The sequence below is a fragment of the Dermacentor andersoni genome, chromosome 1 (genome assembly GCF_023375885.2).
Source record: "Dermacentor andersoni chromosome 1, qqDerAnde1_hic_scaffold, whole genome shotgun sequence".
NCBI lineage: Eukaryota > Metazoa > Arthropoda > Arachnida > Ixodida > Ixodidae > Dermacentor > Dermacentor andersoni.
In genome coordinates, this window is record NC_092814.1 from 72,186,170 (window position 1) to 72,205,892 (window position 19,723).

Sequence of the window (19,723 nt, forward strand, 5' to 3'; positions counted from 1 at the left end):
TCTCCCGCCTGCTGTCAAGCAGGCCTCGGCATTGCTGACCTAACTTCGTTCTGAAAAACTAGCGCTTTAAGCACTCTGACTCAAGTGTTCTGTTACATATAGACTGCCTTTGTTACTGATAAACCTACCAGCCTTGTGCTTATGCGTCGCACAATCCACAACTTTGTCGTTCGCCATATTCAGACTGACCCCCCCCCCCCCCCCCCCCCCCGCCCCTCCATAAAACAAACAAACATGCAAAACAGAACAAAACTTCGCTAAGAAATTGAACTACACTGCTCCTTGTTAGTACCATGAGAAAGAATTGCGAGAATTATGGGGCTTCAGGTCGACAATGTTCAACGTCATGGGACTGTATTTCGTATGTTCCCATGTTATTTGTCAACTTGCTTCAACTTTAATGTCACATTTATGTTTTTGTGCGTAAAGCCTGTCATTTCTATAGAGTTGAGAAACATTCGTGTATAAGTGTCATGGAGAAACACTGTTTTCCCTCAACAGTCATGTTTTCATTGTCAGCTTCTCCAGTATCTGGAAGGCAGCGCAGCTGTTTGCGGCGAAGAGCACGGCTTCTTGGCAAAGTGCCTATACCTATTCGGAAGGGTCCCAGCATTACGTTTTCTTTTTCATCCCTCATACTGAAAAAAAAAAAGAAATGAAAAAGAAATGAAATATATTTTTAAGTTAGATCATTCGACTTGTCAGCGCCTGCGTCTTAGAAACCGGCGTTGCTGCGGTATGTATCGTTTAGTCTTTGGAAAAGTTAGCAGGAAGTCGCTGACAATGAAAAAATAACTTCATGAAGACGCAATGGCGCCGTTGCGCCGTATAAAAAGAACCTGGATAACTTGTCCCGAGTATGAAACAACTCGAGGGGGAGAAGCAAGAACAAGAGCCCCTGTCAGGCCACAGGGCCTTTAGCTCTTGTTTCCTCTTTCTGCAAGAAAGAAAGGAAAATAAAATAAACTTCAAACTTCAAACCATTGCCGCCTTGACGAGTACAGCCCACAGCTTAGTGGTAATCACCTGCCGAATGCCCAGCACCTGTTTACGATCTCCACAGGAATGAGAAACATGTGTATTTAATCGATCTTTACTTATAACGTGTCTGAAATTCCAAACTCCTCATCTAGTTATAAATACTAATATATAGGAATAGTTAAAACTTAAGGCGTTCATTAACCAATGAAAGATCAAAATATTTTAGATCCAAATTACGTGAAAGAGAAAAAAAAGAAATCCAATGATGTAGCTTCTCACGAAAGAAAACAATCATGGACCACCTAACGAGTTGGTTCAGACGTCTGCACTGACAAAGAAAAAAAAAAGGAAAGAAAAAAAAACAGAGAGAGGGAGAGAGAGCTCAAAACAGCAGTTTCTGTTGCAAGCCAATGCAGTAAAGAACGACGAACAAAGGAAGCCTTCAGCTTCGACTGGCTTTCCATATCTGGCACTGCGATGCGACTAAGTGCAACAGTGCCAAAAAATTAGAAACGACAAGCTATGAGCATACGATTGCAGTATCGGAGTCTACCATAAATAATGCATTCCGAAACATAACTTCAGGTACAATTTTTTCATCCAGTTTTACGTCATAGCACTGCTACCACCAAAGCAACTTGTTGGTTGCAAGAGATAGCGAAGCCAATCAGTACAATACGAATAGACGCGTTAGTTGTTAGTTCGCTCTGTTGACCATACTGTGTGGCGTTTCTCACGAATTCGACAGACGAGTGTACTGTATAACACTCCCGCTTCTTCGTTCAAGCTGTTCATTCGCGAAAATAAACTCCGTATTACAAACAGCTCAATATTACTCGGAAATTAGCGTCTGCGTCCTTAAGCAAATGTTACATATAGAAAGCATATCATTGTGTTCCAAAGCCCGTGTAAGTATAACTAAACTACGGTGGGCAGGCACGTACCCAGGGGGAGGAAGCCCCCCCCCCCCCAAACCAAGCGGCATACCCACCCCCTCCCCTACCTGCGCCACCACTCCTGAAGGCTCACACACATTCCTAAAGCGCCGCCCAATCAATCGTGAGACTTGACAGCTATTCGGCGGTCAACATTTTGCTGCCTTTTTCACTCCTTTTGGATGGCGGTAGTTATAGGTATCTCCTGGAGTGTGAAGGCCAGATTTCTCATCGATTCGGTGCCCGCGCGATTAACTCGAGATGCGTTCAGTTGTCACCATCTAAGTTGTCACCATCTATTGCAACGGTCAGGCACATATTTGTTGCTTCGTTAGTTCAACCTTCTTTGTTTAGTCTGATCCAGGGACAAAGAAGGGGATTCACTTCGTAGTCAGCTGGTATGTATGCTTGTGAAACGAGTTGCGGCCGGAGACAACGCCAGTTGCGCTTAACTTTTCCTTTTGTTTCATTATTGCCTCGAGCGATGGCTTGCCGCGACGCTGGCATATCCTCGAAACCTTATACCCGTGATATAGGTTAGATAAGGTGGAAAATAAAATGCAAAACAGCATCTATCATCAAACCCTGCAATAACCCTTAAACCCATAAGCAATATTACTGTCATCTGTTACCTCGTCGGGTTTTTCCCTAATTGTGCAGCAATTTTTCTGCAAAATTGGCAACTGGGTACAAGAGTCGCAAGGAGTTGAGAAATTAAGCGGTCTACTAAGGGAGAGAGCCGAGGCAATAGCCAAACAGGAAATAAAAACGAAAATGAACGAATTTAACCGTTGCTTGTGAAACTATTTATTGATCAACATCTTTTTATTTAAAGAGGAAGTAGAGAAATCGCCGCCAGAAGTGGAGAAGGATTCCGTATGTCTTGAATGACGCTTCTACCGTTATCAGTCTAACCGCCTGACGTAGCCACTTCTCTGCTATGCTTATGTGGGTGCTTTTCTAACCTTCCGCGGTGGGCGCAGTACGTCTAGAACCGCAGTGTCCTGCGCTCTACGCAGTTGTACGGGACTGGCAGCAACGTATCGTTACGCAACTTCCCAAATAACATTACGAGTCGGTTTTGGCACTTGGTAGAGCAGTAAATGAGGGTTCCAAAAAAAAAAATTTGACTGTTCCGCAAATATATAGTTCTGTGTATTTCCTCCAGATCTAATTTTAAAATATGATACTAGAAATCTTTATTTTACACTTTCGCTTGTCTACTAGTTCTTGGCAGTGTTCTTCCTGCGCTTCTTTCTGCGCGAGTCCATTTGATGTGGTTCCTTGTTTGTAAAGCAAAATAAAGGTGTTTCTCACAGGCGTATACCTGTGAGATACACCTTATTTCATTTCTTTTTTGCGCGCTTACGCGTTTTTATGGCGAACGGGGGGGGGGGGGGGGGGGCATTATTCGTATATACACTAGTAAAGGTACCCCCCCCCCTCATTTGCACAGAAATGTTACCTGGGGTTGCCCCCCCCCCTCCCCCCCCCCAAAAAAAAATCGTGGGTGCGTGCCTGACAGGGCGGATCATGACCTTTTTGATAAAATAAAGTGGGGTAGGGGAGGAATGAGGGAGATGCACATTTTAGATTATATCTATTAAATGATGTGGTGTTATTATTTGTGCTGTTTACGATCGATAATCAACTCCTCGCAACACAGATGTTGAGCTAAACACTTCGACCCTAAACAAATCTGCGCCAATGCAATTTGTTTTAGTCACTAATGGTTAGCATCGCCTTCTTGTCATATATATGTCGTACGTATGGATCTTTATGATCATAGAGATGCGTGCAGCCTGCTGCTAAACGCGCCTGCTTCGGGCTCTACACAGGAGTGCTGCATCGAATACCCCCACTAAAATTGGGTTTGTCCATGGGTGCACATGAATTATGGCTAAGTAACGAAGCCAACTGAACGTTTAAGCAAATTGTTTTGTCTGTTACGCAACTAAACCATGCAACTCTCGTTGTTTTTGCTGGCTGGTTCCCCCAATGGATTCGACACGCCCTTCGCGTACTTCACGGCTGCGCAAAAATAAAAATAAAGCCCATAAAAAGAAAAGACAAGCAAAGGTTTCTTTATCGAAGGCAGGGCTTCTTCAATGACTTCTCCGGGTGGAAATGGCAAATATTTTGCAAAAGGAAATGAAATATCTGCGTCATTAAAATCGGTAGGACGCCGAATGCGAAGAAATCTGAAGTTTAGGAAAGTTCATAATTATGATTGAATACGATGCAATGCGCTATAGCCAATATTTTTTGCATCTTTGTTACTGCTCATTTCAATGCAGACAGAAGAGAGGGACCATGCATCTTCACGAAAAAGGTCTTACACTGGACTTTGCGTAGCACAGATTCTGGAAGCGAGAAGTCAATCTCCAGGTTCAGTGGCTATTCGCGCAGGTTTACAGGGGTGAGGGTGGGAGAATGGACGTAGAGAAGAAAACGCAATTCCGTTGTTCAGTCACGACATTAAAATATAATACGGAAACTTAGCCAGAGGATCACCTGTGGCATGGTTCGATGAGAAGGTCAGGAGTTCAATTTTATATAATGCACAGATCCATCGACAGAAATAGGCGTACATGGGAAGTGCAGATGCCCTGTTTCAACACTTTCGCCTTCGTATTGCATGCCCTAAGCAGTTCCTTTTTCAGGCGAAGCTTGTATTGCCTCACTCGTGTCGGTGTTGCCGAACGAAAATTAAAAAAAAAAATGCTTGTCGGGCTGCGGTTTCGAACCACGGACCTACGGGTTGCAAGACCACCACGCTGATCGATTCAGCTACTGTCGGCTCATCATACGCGCGTTTTACAGCGGTGTTTTATATGTGCGAAGAAGTAGACTTAACGCAAGGTGTGAGCCAGTCACAGGCGTCCCCTCCCTCCGGAGGAGGGGAAGCGTGTGATTGCGAGTTCGCTCGCCTCGCGACCGCCGTTTCCGCCCAGTTCAGGCCCAGCCGTCAGATGGGGAGGCCGCATTTGGTTCGTTCTGCCGAAGAGCAGGCTGCGTTGAAGGAACGGCAGCGGGAGCGGGCCGTGCGTGGTGCGTTCGGCCGAAGAGCAGGCGGCGTTTCGTGAACGCCACCGGGACCTCGCTCGAGAAAGGGCTCCTCGTCGATGTTCCGACTGCTCTGTGAGGGAGCGCGAAGCCGAGGCGCTACGACAACGAAGAGCTGCGGATCCCGAGCTTCGCTTGCAGCCCTCTTGATAGTAGTGGAAGGGCGGTAAATTTTTTAAAAACTGATCTTGCAAACTACGCGTCGCGTGCGTGTGGAGTGTCGGACGAGGACGTAGTTATCGATTTGCTGGACTGTCTCCATATTAGCAGCAAAGGCAACAGCTATGCTACAAACTTATGGCGCTGGGCAACCATCCATTGTCACTAGGGGACGTTACTTAGACCGTGGAGTTGCTGGACTTGAAAGAACAGCTGTCACTTAACTGAAATACTTCTCTATTAGTACGAAGATGTGGTCAAAATACAGGGACGATTTTAGGCACAATGGCTCATGTTCGTTGTTCTTCCAACCCTTCCCCTCATCTTTTCTTCTTGTTTAGTATACGTGTTTGCGCGTGCTCAAGTGTAATTTTCTAATTATTCTGCTATTCCTTATTCATCTTCATTTATTCATTCCTTAAACCAAATTTATATTTTTCATACAAGTGAAATGGGGTAGCCGGAGTCAAACTTGTCCAGTTGATGCCCATTTAACCCTACCTACCTATGAGGCACGATACTATAGAACTCTTCGTAAGAGCAACGTCATTCCTACCACTTCGCTAAACTAGCGAATGACCCCCTACCTTTCTCTTATGACTTAACTCTCTCGTATATCTTTTTTCGTAAGAGCAGGGGTCGGCTAAGTCTCGTGAGGTTGGACGTGTTATTGCGAAGACGGCCGGCCAATGGCATGCAGGCGCAGCTCTTACGAACTGCGAAGTCGGTGTCAGGAGGGCGAGCTTATTATGTGACGCCTCTTTTGCATGAGGTGTCACCTATAGATCAAAATTGCGTTTTCCTTGCACGCTTCTGCTGTTCGTGACTGTCGGCGCAATGGCGGCTGCTTGTGCTTGCAGTGGACCTGCTAAAGAAGCTAGCGGAGGTTCCGGACTTGGCCAAGCTCCGCGTGAGTGCCGGCGGCGCGACGCCGCAGCGCAGGCGCTCGTTGTTCCAGCCGACACGCGCCCAGGAACTGACGGCGCCGCAGCTGGACGCAGCTCAGCAGCAGCTCCTCAACGCGCTCACCAAGGCCCACCAGCAGCAGAGCAGCAAGCCCGCCGGGTCGCGCCAGGGCACGCCGCCCGTGGCCAACGCCAAGCCGGCGCCGCCGCTGCAGCCGCCGCCGCAGGCGCCCGTGCAGCACGCGCAGCCCGTGTCGCTGCCGCAGCAGTTGCCGCAGCGCGTCGAAGACACCATGCCGCAGGTGCCCGGCGCGCCGGAGCCACCGCCGCGCACGCCACACGGCTCGCTGCACGGCCGGCAGACACAACGCGACGGCTACTCCTTCCAGCAGGCGATGAATGACCACTTCGAGCAGTACCGGCGCGAGCGGCCACCGTCCCGCACGCCGCCGCACCACAAAGCTGACCAGCAGCTGCCGCCGCTGACGGCCATCTACGGCGGCGCCGACTGTACGCCGGACTCTGGCGTCTCCGAGTCCATGGACGGCGACTCGTCGCCGACGCGAGTGCCGGGCGGAGGCGGCGGCGGCCGGCGCTCGACGCTGCCCAACATGCCACCGGACGAGGGCAGCCACCACCGGGCGGCCAGCCTGTACGTGGCTGCGCCACGGCGCCGGCTGGCCGCGCCGGCGCCCGCCGAGGCGCTGACGCGCAAGAAGAGTCTTCCCAACATCGCCGACGCCGCGGCTGCCGCGCCACCCTTCATGTCGCGCGAGGAGGTGTCCGTCCTCAGCTCCCAGCGCAGGGACGAGCTGCGCAGGATGCAGGAGCAGGCGCACAGGCTGCGCACCAACCCGCTGCTCTACCTCTTCAATTCCGACGTCAAGGTGCGTCCGCCCGTACATAAATGCGAACGCACGAAGCACCGCCAATTTTCTCTGCCCGAGTTTGCCGAAACGCCTGCGGCTATACTTTCGCTTGCCGCCTTTCAGGCTTGCGGATGCCCTTCGAAAGCACTAAGCGTCAATTTTCACGTGATATATACGTGTGATAATCATTCTAAAGGGTACAAACGTGACGTGTCTTGAAATCTGCCCCCGGGCAGATATCTTACTGCATGCGCCAAGTTTGATCCGGCATCCATGGATGCCGCATCTCGCGTTGCGTGCACTGGGACGTGGCTGCCTGTGCTTCAGCAATGTACGCCGCCTGAGAGCGCGTGTACAGCGTCTGACACCTGGTAAACAGGCCGCCATGTCCTGCTACCTCGTTACGCCCTGCGCCGTATGACGTGCGTGAGTTATTTATCGCGTCGCCTACTCTCGCTGTCGTCAAGGGGCGTCCCCAGCCTCGTGTCCGCACCCCAACTTACCCTGTGTTTTTTTCTCTCCCTCTGTCTCTTGGTGCGAGTGGTATTGTTCCGATCGGCAGCGTCTATAGGAGTCTTAGGCTGAGTCGTGTTCAGCTTTAGCTGCAAAATAAGCGAAACAGGTTCTCAATGTCCGGCCGCGTCAATGTCGCACTAAAATGAAAAAAAAAAAAAAAGATAGCTGTTCATATAGTATCACTTTGGTGATGTCGCCACTTCGCTAAACTAGCGAATGACAGTTTAGATTCACTATTAAGTTTTCTCTGAGTAACTTTTCAATTGAACATATTTAAGTGCTTCGGAAACTTGCGGACAAACGAGAAATAAAGATATTACGAAAAAAACGCAACCCGGTGCAGTAAACCAACGCGGCTGGATCATAAACAGTGCTGCGTCGTCTGACTGCTTGCTATTTAACTTTCATTATTTTACCCTGACTTCACCTTCTCATTCAGTATTGTTCGTTACTTGGCTTTGTTGAAAAAAATAAAAAGCCTATAGGTGCACAGAAGGGGACAAACAGAGCTCTCTTATTTTGAAGGTGCTTATGCATAAGCGGCTTTTCGGCTTGATCTACATACGCTCTGCTGTCTGTGCAGTCCGAATAATAAAAAAAGGCGTTAAAGCGAAATGATATTTTCATGTTTGTGTGACCTCGCTCTCCAAGCATCTTAAAAGAGAACAATTGTTTTTTGCAGAAGAGATACAATATGGTAAAATCGCTTATTAGGTGATTTTAACTAAGAAATCTGCTCTTGAGTTCCGCTTCCCTGCTTTCATTGTTGATTCGAAAACTGGCAAGCGAATGTGCGCTTCCCTTTTCTTTTTTCTTGACACGACCAAAATAATGGGACGCGAGACGACCTCTTGTGTGTATGATGTCAAGCAGGGGCCGTATTCACAAAACTTATCGCACGTAAGTGCCACCCACGGTCGACCATCTCATTATCACCTCGATCGCTACCATAACTGGCGCGCGCCTGAACACCTATCGACGAGGAAACGTTAACAGAAGTTTTGTGAATATGGGCGCTGGTCTCGAATCTTGCCTTGACACACCCGGTGTATATCATGCCTTCGGTTATGAAGCGCCTGTGATGTAGTTCTTGGAGCGTCTCACCAACCGCCTTGCGGGTTTCCTTTGTTCGCCGCCGCTTTTACAGGATTGGTTCTCGAGGCAGCAGCTGGTGATGCTCGTGCTGTTCATAAACATCAGCCTGGCCATCATGTTTTTCAAGCTGCTGACGTAGCCGTTCCCTTTGGGAGCAGCTGGACTCGGACCCCGTGTGTGTCTCCGGCGCGCCGGTCGCGCGGCCCGTGTGCCGGCGGCGCCCGTCAGTCCCCCTGCCCCGGACTCCTGCTCCGTGACCTGCACCGGGTGCATGGACTTCGCCTTGTCACTGCGGCACGGACCTGCGGCGGCCGGCGGTGGCTGTTCGTGTTACTGGCTGGCTGACGACGACGACACATAATCTCTCCCTCTCTGCAACGTACCTCACTGTCATGCACTTGTCAGCTTTCTGCTCAATTCTCTCGCGTTCCACCCAGCGGCGTGCACGGCAGCGAGATCGCCGGTTCGTATACGCGCAGCCTCGAACGACGCGCGTCCACCCCCGGTTGCGCCGCACCAATTGCCAGCGGAATCCGAGCGGGCTCTACCGTACGGCCGGCGCCGCAGAATCGTCGAGGAGGGTTGCTTTTGAGGGCGAGGAGACGCGAGACGCCCAAAAAGACAGAGAGAAATGTTCCCCGCCTCCTTCGGCCGAGCCGTCAGGTTGTATACATAACGCAGCTTGTTGCCACGTTCTTTCCAGAATCGCCTCGTAGCTCCATGCGCGGTGCTTGCCCTTGTTCGCTTTGTCTCAGGTGGCCGACCTGCAGTACGCAGTGTCGTGCCCCGGGTGTACCCTCGTTTGCCCGAGCCGTTTACAATTTCCACCAGGCGCGGCTGCGTCCTGTTCTCGTCTAAGCACTGTCACCTCTCAATTTCTCGCTTAGGCGGTGTGGTTGGCGAAGGAGAGTGCAGCAGGCGGGTGACGACTGTAAAATCAAAGGACAACTTCAGGTCTCGGAAGGCGCGAAACCCCCCTGCCAACTGTCGCCGTTCCTTTCTTCCCATGACGTGCATTTTTCGCTCTTCTTCCTTGTAACACATGGTGTACGAATACAACGTCTTAATGCACAATCGCACCATCACCTGTAACCTGCTGCAGGCACCGGTCTCATATTTTTACAGCAGATCTAATAGCGAGCGGACGCCATGTCGTTTTTCAGTTTTTCGCTTGCACTTGGTCAAGCCCTCGACTAAGCCTATTGTCAGTGAATATTGCATTTGGTGTTTCATACTACTAGCCCGCACCGCGCCAGCGGCCAGGCACACGTTTCATCGTCATGTCTCAGAGCCCTACTACAAAACTTGACGTGAATCATGCATTTTTTTCTTCGTACATACACACACCTGCCTGCGCGAAGAAACCGGCTAGTGGCTTCTGTTCGTGCTGTGCACTATATTTATCTTAGAGTACATCTTTCAGGTGATCACGTGTCAAGCGAGTGAATGAGAAGCGTACCTTTAGAAGGTCACGAGCATACGAACACGAGGTGATGTTTTGCCCCGGGTGATACGCATTTTTAAAACGTGCAAACACAAGTGCACGCAAAATGTAGACCTAGCATTGATATATATACATATATATATAAAAAAACAATCTGTGGTTGTTCTTAGTTGTGCTGTGTGCCCTTTCTACGGGCCTCTCTCTATCCGTTTCTTTTCCTGTTTCTTTCAGGTTAGACTTTTGCATGTTATAGCTCAAGCAAAGCGCATTCACAAACATTGTGATGGTTTCAGACGGGCACACTAGTGCCCTACTCCAGTGTTAGCTATAGCGCATCGCTAGGATGCACAGCACGGTGGGCCGTGTTTCGCACAACCGAACAGGTTTGGTTCGGAAGCACACCTGTTTACGCGCTTCCAATTAGGTGCTCGTTTTCTCTATATAGAAGCACGCGCACGAGACGCTTTCTTGCGGTGCGGCGTTGTACGGTGAAAGGCTGCCGTTTGTTCTTGCCTGTCGCCACGTTTCACTCGGAAGAACTGCGCTGTTTGTTGGGAACGCGTTGTTGTCGCATCATGTCGGCTGGATTTCGACTAAGGTTAGGCCGCTGGGATCGGCGAAGTTGAAAAGGACAGAAGCAGCTTGACGGTTGTACCTTTCCGGCACGTTCACGATCGCTAGAGACGACGTTTTTGTTACATATATCGGCACGCACGGCATTGGTATCAAGAGAGGTAGCTGCGGTTGAAGAGCAGTGCATACAATCTCGATGCGTACCCTGGCGACTCTATGTGTCGCCCCGCCGTAAGGGGCCACGATCTTCTAGGGCGCCGTGCTCTGCTCCTTGGGACGGGCCACTGCCGTGTGGCAACATATCCGCTAGTGCGGCCGACATGTTCGAGTCGCTTGTTGAAAAGCAATCAGAAAGGCGGGACGTGGTGGGGCACTTCGCTCGCTTGAGGAGCCTGTCACAAGTCATTGTTCGCACGCAGCGCGCAGCCAGAAGTGGATCTGTTCAAAAGGAGTATTTTGGTGCCCTCTGGTTGCCGTAGTTTTTTTAAATCCTATTTTTCTTCGGCCTGCGCAGTGGCTGGCCTTTCATACGCGCACACCGATGAAGCACGATGTTCGCAGTCTTCTTTCCGGGAACCTCGACAACGCTACAGTGCTACGTGGTGGCGCTGCGCAAAGCAGCTTTCGTGACAGCATGTACTGCAGCACCATTAGTGCCTCGATTTCTAGTGGTAGCGATGCTGTAGCGTTAGTTCGACTTGGGATTTACCTATTTTTGCGCCCGTCCTTCAGTTGCGTTTAATTCTGCTTTCTGGCATAAGCCCGATTATATAGGAATCCTGGGATTATTTTTTTTTACCGTTCTTCTTTCGGTGTTTCGGAACGATGATCAATGCTTACATTGTTCATGTCCTCTGTTTTTTGCCACTTACTTTGGGAATCAATATTGTCCACTGCCGTGGATTGACAGGACGTATGTCACGGTTTGTTTGTAAATCTTGCTTGCTTTCTTTTCTGGTTGTCGAAATTTTGCTTTCTTATTAAACCATTTTGTTCTCGCCGCGTACGCGCGGTGCATTTTACCCTGCCGGAAGTTGTGTGTTGTGAAAAGGTAGGGAGCATACGATAGAGGTTTCTTGTGTAGTGAACAAAAAATGCGGCTTCATCTTGCCGCGTAGGTTCTCGGTAGACGCAGAGGGAACATCGTCTAGTCTTGTTCGGATCACTCGGTTATATGAGCACAGGAACTTGTGCCTGTCGTCTAGTCATTCGGCTTCTCGGCCGCACCGTAGTTGCTGGAGATGGTGAACGCTGCTTGTGCACGCAAGAAGTGACTGGAAAACGGATTAAGTCACTCGAGATTCCCGATACATAAAAATATAACCAGGAAGTTTTTCGAGGCATATGGGCGGCTGAGTCTTCGGAGACCGAGTTACAATACAGGTGAGCATTCGCGATCGCAGTGAGCCTTAAGATCTTGCTTATAAAATAGATCGTCTCACGTAGAATTGCGATTATCATGATTACCTAACAATTAGTATCGCTGAAGAACCAATGACGTATACTTTAAGTCGCTAATCATTTATTGTGTACTCAGCCAACTCATTACTGATAAACCACTCACGGATGCACGAAGAACTGTTTGCTTCAACTCCAAATGCTATGTTTCCAAGGCAATACGCGTCGGTATTGGATGTTAACCTTTAAAAGGGATGGTGGAATTACGAAAACCAGTCACTTGCGAATTTACACGGCAGACAAAGTTGTAAGCCTTGGTAATGACACTTATGTTACAAACCAGTTAATGTTTCAAATTATCTCGGAAGCTTTTCATTACCTGTTATATGCCAAACGCTGATAACAACTGTTAGGAGAAATTTATACGTTAGAAGCTTTGACGATTTTCTAGGCGTGCGGCTCTGAGCGCGTTAACCTTTCGTGTGCCCGCAGTAAAACAAAGCAGCCATTATTGTTGCCCAAACTATACTTGATTCTCATTCTTCAAGATGTTATGTTATTTTAGGACGACAGTTCAACAGTTTATTTTAACTGTGTCGTTTGTTATTTACGCGAAACTTCCTTATTTATTTGCTTTGATCCAAAGAATTTACGTGGTTGTACCGACGGGCGTTCAACATCAGAACCCGTACGCGACACTTTAATTAACCAGAAATAAATGTGAACTGGCACTTTTTTTTTTTGCAGCTTTGCCACTGGCTTGGCCCAACGTCTCCTATTCGGGCTCATGTGCCGTTCGTTTTGCAGGCGTCGTCGCAAATACTTTATGCGCATGTATTTTTGTGCAGGCGATTGCCTCCTCGCCACTCGCTCTATTGATGTAAAGTGGATGGAGCGACGCGATTAAACCACAGGTTTTAGCCTAGCACCATCGCGTGCAGATATTCCAGTACGCACGTTTTTTCCTGCCCGATTCCCTTGCACTGTAAATGACACGGATTCCGCCGACCAACCACGTGGCAGTTTTCTTTTTTGAGCTACCCATCACACACTCGTGTCACCCGGAGAGGTTTCACTGTTCGCCAGTGTCCCCTAATTAACTTCGTGTACCAGTTGCATCTGGCAACGACAACTGAGATAACTGTATGCTACTGGTTGGACGGCCTACTCCGTGTGCGCGCACAAGCATTTCCTCCTTTCTCTTTCTTGTGCTCCTTTTGGGCGGTGCCGTGAGGTTTCCTAAAACGTGGCTCCATCGCGCTGTGGTATAACAACACCGTGCGTCTCGTTTTTTTTTTTCTTTTGTTACCTAGACGGCGGCCACTTTCGCGTGAGCGATCGTAATCCTCGTTACTCCAGGCTGTACGGAACCAAGCCCTGTGACGTATAGACTTTCGGTGACCGCCGAGTGTGGTAATCGAATGCGAAGGAACTTCCGTTCGATCGCCCCACCTCCGCGAGGACGTGAGTTCGTGTCTGGTGTAACGGGATTATGACAGCTCTTTGTTTTGTGTTCCTCGAACTGTACTATGCTCTTTACGAAGGCCGAGCCCGACGAGAAAATAAATAAGAAAACTTGTTTTGCAATGCACAAACTATTTGAATTTCCTAGTCTTTCGTATTTCTTCCGTCTTTTTTTTTTTCTTCATTTTTAAAGCCAGCTATTTATCAAAGTTGAACGAACTTCTTCCCTTTACTTATAATGTTGTGTTCTGATATTTTGTGAGAAGCGGTTGTGCCTATGCCTCTTGCAGTTATTCTTTGTTGCCGTTCGTGACCACCCGTTCTTTGCCTTCAAGACACAGCGATGTGACGTGAACACATTCTGAAATAAATTCTTTTATAGTGACATCATTTCCGCGTGTTTGAATTTGCATGCGTAGAATGGAATTTATAGAAATGTGGCAGTGAGCGCCATGGACTACACAGCGTCAACTAAGTTTATGTGCACTCTCTTGCCGGTATGCTCAAGAGTCAATTTCAAAATTCTAACTTTCAATGGGCAACTTCAACACAGCAGGCAAGCGAAGCTTTCTGATGGCTTTTGACGAAGTTCAGCCTGAACGTACAGCCTTTGTCAAAAGTTCTGAAGCCACTGGGCGAGTTACGAGCACTGCCGCCGGGCCTTGTTGCAGTGCTTGTATACCCTTCCAGACACTAAGAAATTTAATGTAGCTAACGAAGTACCGTCCCATCATGCCTGTGGGACATAGTACCGGTGAAACTTCTACAGGGGCATCAGTTCAACACCCGACGTCAGCACCGGCAACTCACGCAAGGACTTTGAAAATTTTGACAAACGCTTTACATTAGAAATGAAAGAGCATGGCTCTGGTGTAGCGTAATGCAAAATTTTTATAGGCGTTTGTGGAAGACAAACGCGAGCACGGAACTAGCATGGATTTCTCAGAGTGTGGCAGGGTTTGCGCAGTACGATGGCTAGCTGGGCGGGTCGGTACATCTGCATTATTACTACAGTGCGAACATATCAAACGCGGACAAAGAAGAGAGGCGAACACGAACGCTGTTCATGCTCTGCTTTGTGCGTGTTTGATTTGTCCGCGCTGTAATAGTGGTTTGTGCAGCAACCCGCAACGTCGATATGTGTGCAGCTCCAGATGTTTCATGCGTCCAACGTGCGCTGGAATGAACCGCTCAATTTTGATGGGGCTGTCGGGATGTGCTCGTGCTCAATACATAAACGAGTGGTAAGTCGACGTTAGGGTGTACTTTGTTTGACCCTCGTTTCACGTCGGTTACGAAAGAGCTGCACAGACGAGCCAGTCTTGTTTTAAAAGACTGCATAGTGCTGACGCCGCGAGATACGTATTTAGTGACCTCGCCCAGCACGGGACACGTGGAGAATAACATCTCCGTCGTGTGTGGCAGTGAAAGTGGCTCTTCGTGAAAGTGGAATTGCGTTGCTAAAATTTGCAACCCTTGTCCACGCGGGAACACGGTGCATGAAGCTCGCAGTACTCTTGCGAGCATTCGCGTGCGCGTGAGTCTTTAAACGCAAGCAATAATTGTCGTTACCATATCCACTCATGTACCGCTGCTGAGCACGAGGTCGCGGGATCAAATCCCGGCCACGGCGGCCACATTAGATGGAGGCGAAATGTAAAAACAGCCGTCTACTTAGATTTACGAGCACGTTAAAGAACCCCAAGTGCTCCACATTATTCCGGAGTCCTCCACTACGGTGTGCCTCATAATCAGATAGTGGGTTTGGCGCGTAAGACCCCATAATTTAATTAATGTTTTAACCAATTCATGTGCACTTTGCTCTGGAGCTCGCAGTATATCGTTAAAGAGGGCTGGGTCGAGAACCGTAGGAAATAAGAGAAATTCTTTCAGATCAACAAGACCAAAGCGCTATGAGTGCAGCCTTACAACTATGTTGGTGGTGGTGTTGCTACAGAATCAGAATCGGTTTTTATTGAGATGATTAGAAAGATTACAAGATGTTAATATACAGAAGGAGGTCCCGAAGTCAAAGACTGAAATGGGACCTCCTTTACAAAGTAAGCGTAATAAAACAAATTACAGCAGTTTCTACAAATCGTTAACATGGAAGAATTACAGATTTTAGTATGAATAGCATGATTGAAGAATTACATGTGCATAAATGTCATGAAAAAAAAGCGCTGTACCGGCAACAGCGCCTCCTGAGCGCCACTGTCCGGAGTACATATCATGCTACCATCTGTCGATTTTTTTAACAGTCTCATAAATACGGTAGAGGACGGTACACCCTGTTTCGCGCTACCACCATCCGCATAGGCCAATAGCGTAGTGGCTCACAATTTGTGATGTTTCGAAAATGGTGGCCAACGTCTAAGTCATCCGGGGCACCAAGAAAAGTGTTGTGGACGGCATTTTGGTTGGCGCCTCGGAAATCTTCAGATATACTGATCAGATTCTTATAAGAAACCGTCCACATTCATAACAATATAATTAATTTATTTTACGCAATGGTTGATTTGCACTATAGGAAAGAATGCTGGAAGCTGCTTCATGGTTTTCCGTTTCCGGTAATGTTACCCTTGGCGACCAGCAACACCGACGAAAAGGCTGAACAGGATAAATAAATATCGTGTGCAATCGCACTATACAACGTATCAAAGCTGCAGACATGTTTTTACACTGCAAGTAATGAAAAGGAGTTGTGTAGAAAGAAGAACGGAAACACGAAGGACCTTAAGAGCACGCCCAACAAAGAAAAGTCAACTGATTTCCGCAAGAACTGCCATCTACTGGAAGTTCAGAAATCAATTTTGCCCAGAAGTAGAGAAGAATAAAGAGGGAAAAGGTTAGGTACAATTGAGATTAAGATCCCTTGCACATTTGTTTCAAAAACAATACACTGCAGGAGTTTAAAAAGATATATGGAGTTTTGCGTGCCAAAACCACGATCTGATTATCAGGCACGCCGTAGTGGGACACTCCAGAATAATTTGTACCACCTGGGGTGGTACAACGTGCACTTAAATCTAAGTACAGTAGTGTATTCGCATTTGGCCCCCGTCGAGATACGGCCGCCGTGGCCGGGATTTGACCCCGCGATCTCGTGCTTAGCAGCCCAACACCATGAATAGCCACTAAGCAACCATGGCGGGTTACAGAATTGTTACAAAAAGAGGTCCCATGAAAAAAATTCGTCAGAAAGTCCTCCTGAGAATACATGAACAAAAGACGTATGCAAAAAAAAAAAAAAATCAGGTTATCTAATCACACGAATATGTAATAGCTATAAATAGCATAAAGAGAGCAAGCAGCGATAATACCGAGAATGAAGTGATTAAGACAGTGGAAACAGCAAAGATATTTAAAATGTTTGCAACGTATAATCGCGCACAATAAAGTCACACACGCAAAATAAAAAAACTTCGAAATAAAAGAAACTGAATATAAATCAACTAATACGCAACGCACTCTATCAGAAAAGACAATAGTAAGCAACAACTATAAGAGCAAGTACAATATGGATAACGCCGCTGTAATATTGAAACTTGTGCTCATATACCATTATTTGTTGCTCTGTTCAAATTTGTTTAACATGCTTGGAAATCTAGATATTCGTTACGATGCACAACGCCTCTCTCTGCGGGAAACTTTACACCGACTGGACTCAAGACCGTTCTCCGAGTCAAAGATACTCGGGCCGTGGCCACGCTCGTCACTGGCACGAAAAGCGATTCGTGCACTAGCGCAACACTTGAAGTGCACCGGCTTAAAAGACCGTTTATAGTGTCCCTCCCACACGCACTCAGTGCTTACCCTCTCCCTTTTTTCCTCTTTCTATTCCTTTCCCCCACACCCTGTGTAGGGTAGCAAACCGGGTGCTCTTCTGGTTGACCTCTCTGCCTTTCCTGTCCTTGCTCTCTCTCTCTCTCTCTCTCTCTCTCTCGTGATTGACGAGGTTTTCTGACGCAAAGGCACTGAAGACCAAGGAGCGCCATTACCTATTGTATACATGTGCTCTTATATTTCGTAGTTTCAGTGGCACCACTTAATCTTCTTCTAGTCTGTTGAGTCGCATAGACAGGCGAAGTTCTTTTCAAACCGCATAAGTTTATTGTAACATTAATGCTCGTTAGTAGATCAGTGTCAGCGTTCACAAAGTATTTGTTACGATCGAACTGTTCGTAAGAGCAAGTGCCGGTAAATAGTGATGATTGACATATGTGCGAAGGCGGCTGACCAATGGCGAACAGCTCTTAAGAACTAAAGCTTCTGTGAATTTGGCCCCATTTAGGCCAGTGTTCGCACAGTGATTCCTCCACAGGGCAACAAACCCTTTGTTATACAGGGTGTCCCACATAACCTGAGCCAGTGCCTCCTGCCTGAGCCAAGAATTTAAAAATGAAAGGCGCGTCGGAAGCGAATTGAACCGAACGCGTACTATTCGCAATAGCCTATATATAGTAACTCAGACGTTTTTTCCCCCTGGAACTCACTAATTAATTAAGTTTGATTACCCAACTTCTTAATTATTGGCTGAGGACCTCAAGTATGATAGGCAGATTTCTAGAGCACCTTCAGAAACCACCGATCGAGTTGTTTCCTTTACGATACGTCTCACGTTGACCTTTTTTTCCGGGTTGCAAAGAAAGACCGCAAAATATGAAAAAAGCCACGTCACGGAGCGCTTGCGCAGTGGTATCGGGCTGCTCTCAAGCCTGCGTTCGGTGAACAAGGTCGGCTCCCGAAGGATAACGGCGAAAATGCATGCTGCTGGCAGAGCGCTGCCGATGAGATAAAGAACGCCCGGAGGCTTCCTCGTCGCCAGTCACGACGCAGCCGACCTTGTTCACCGAACGCACGCTTGAGAGCAGCACAATACCACTGCGCAAGCGCTGCGTCCCGCGACTTTTTTCATAATTTCGCGGGCTTTCTTTGCAACCCAGAAAAAAGGACTACGTGAGACGTATCGTAAAGGAAACAACTCGATCGGTGGTTTCTGAAGAGGCTCGACGAATCTGCGTATCTTACTTGGGGTCCTCAGCCAATAATTAGAAAGTTGGGTAATCAAACTTAATTTGTGAGTTATGGGGAAAAAATTGTCCGAGTTACTATAGGCTATTGCGTATAGTATGCGTTCGGTTCAATTCGCTTCCGACGCGTCTTTCATTTTTAAATTCTTGGCTCAAGTTGTGTGGAACACCTTCTATAGTCTTTTACTACGACCACTGCGAAACACTCTAGGCACTCCGCGCGTTTAGGTGTGAACTGGAACACAGGTTAGAATGCAAAAATCGGAGTTGCTCGTCACGTCGTGCGCGTACTTCATACCCCCGACGCACGCACCAATCAGCCGTGTATGCTGCATGAAGCTCACTCGGCCACCGAAAACGAGTCTTTGTCCTGTTTACATGTTTTCTTGTTATCTTTCAATTCGCTCTCATTGGTCTTCAGCAGTACAGTATGGGTAAGCTAGCTCAACAATCGGTCTTGCTCCTAACAATACCCATGTAAAAGCCAAATATACGGTGCTAAATTCAGTGAAAACGGACAAACTTTCAGGCCATGGCAGAGGAGTCGCTGCGGATGTACGGCGAATTGTGCACGACAAGTTGAGCTTTAAGAGCCCGCCCTGGTTGCTCAGGGGCTATGGTGTTGGGCTGCTGAGCACGAGGTCGCGGGATCGAATCCCGGCCACGGCGGCCGCATTTCGATGGGGGCGAAATGCAAAAACACCCGTGTACGTAGATTTAGGTGCACGTTAAAGAACCCCAGGGGGTCGAAATTTCCGAAGTCCCCCACTACGGCGTGCCTCATAATCAGAAAGTGGTTTTGGCACGTAAAACCCGATAACTTAAGCTTTAAGAGCGCAGCTCTGCGCCCGTTCCTGGGTTGAGCGGCGGCGCTCCTGCTGGGCGTAACCGCGAGAATGCGCTCGTGCCACTGCTCGCGCCTTCGACGTCGTCTTCTTCCACAGTTGACTCCGATGCCGCTCATCATGCCAGCATTCCCATACTGCCCCTCGCTCTGCGAAGGCGCATATGGCACTGGCCCACTGCCAGTCGGTGCGATGGTTCTGGTCTCAAATTGTTTGCCTGAATATATCGCGAAATGAAAACACGTATCGAGCTGCGCTCGAATTTCTCATTAAAGGGCAACTCCGGTGACTTTTTACCATGTCAATGTAACGGAATATTTAGGTTCCCGAGACCCCCCTGTCACGCGTCTGATAGTATAATTGTTTCGCAAATTCGAAAATAATTTTAAGTAAGCAAGAAAGCGCAAAAACGAAACCGAAACCTAACCAAGCTGCCGAAC

The 19,723-nt window shown here is 48.1% G+C and overlaps 1 protein-coding gene across 2 annotated transcripts in view; it reads left to right on the forward strand.

The window, feature by feature from the left end:
• jp (junctophilin) overlaps positions 1-13,790 on the forward strand; it is a 109,536-nt gene extending 95,746 nt beyond the window's left edge. For both annotated transcript variants that reach the window (XM_055061605.2, XM_050193506.3), the window contains 2 exons: positions 6,002-6,933; positions 8,579-13,790. In XM_055061605.2, the coding sequence (XP_054917580.1) occupies positions 6,002-6,933; positions 8,579-8,665 (1,019 nt within the window). In that variant the 3' untranslated portion in view covers positions 8,666-13,790. The remainder of the gene's footprint in view (positions 1-6,001; positions 6,934-8,578) is intronic.
• Positions 13,791-19,723: the final 5,933 nt, after the last annotated feature.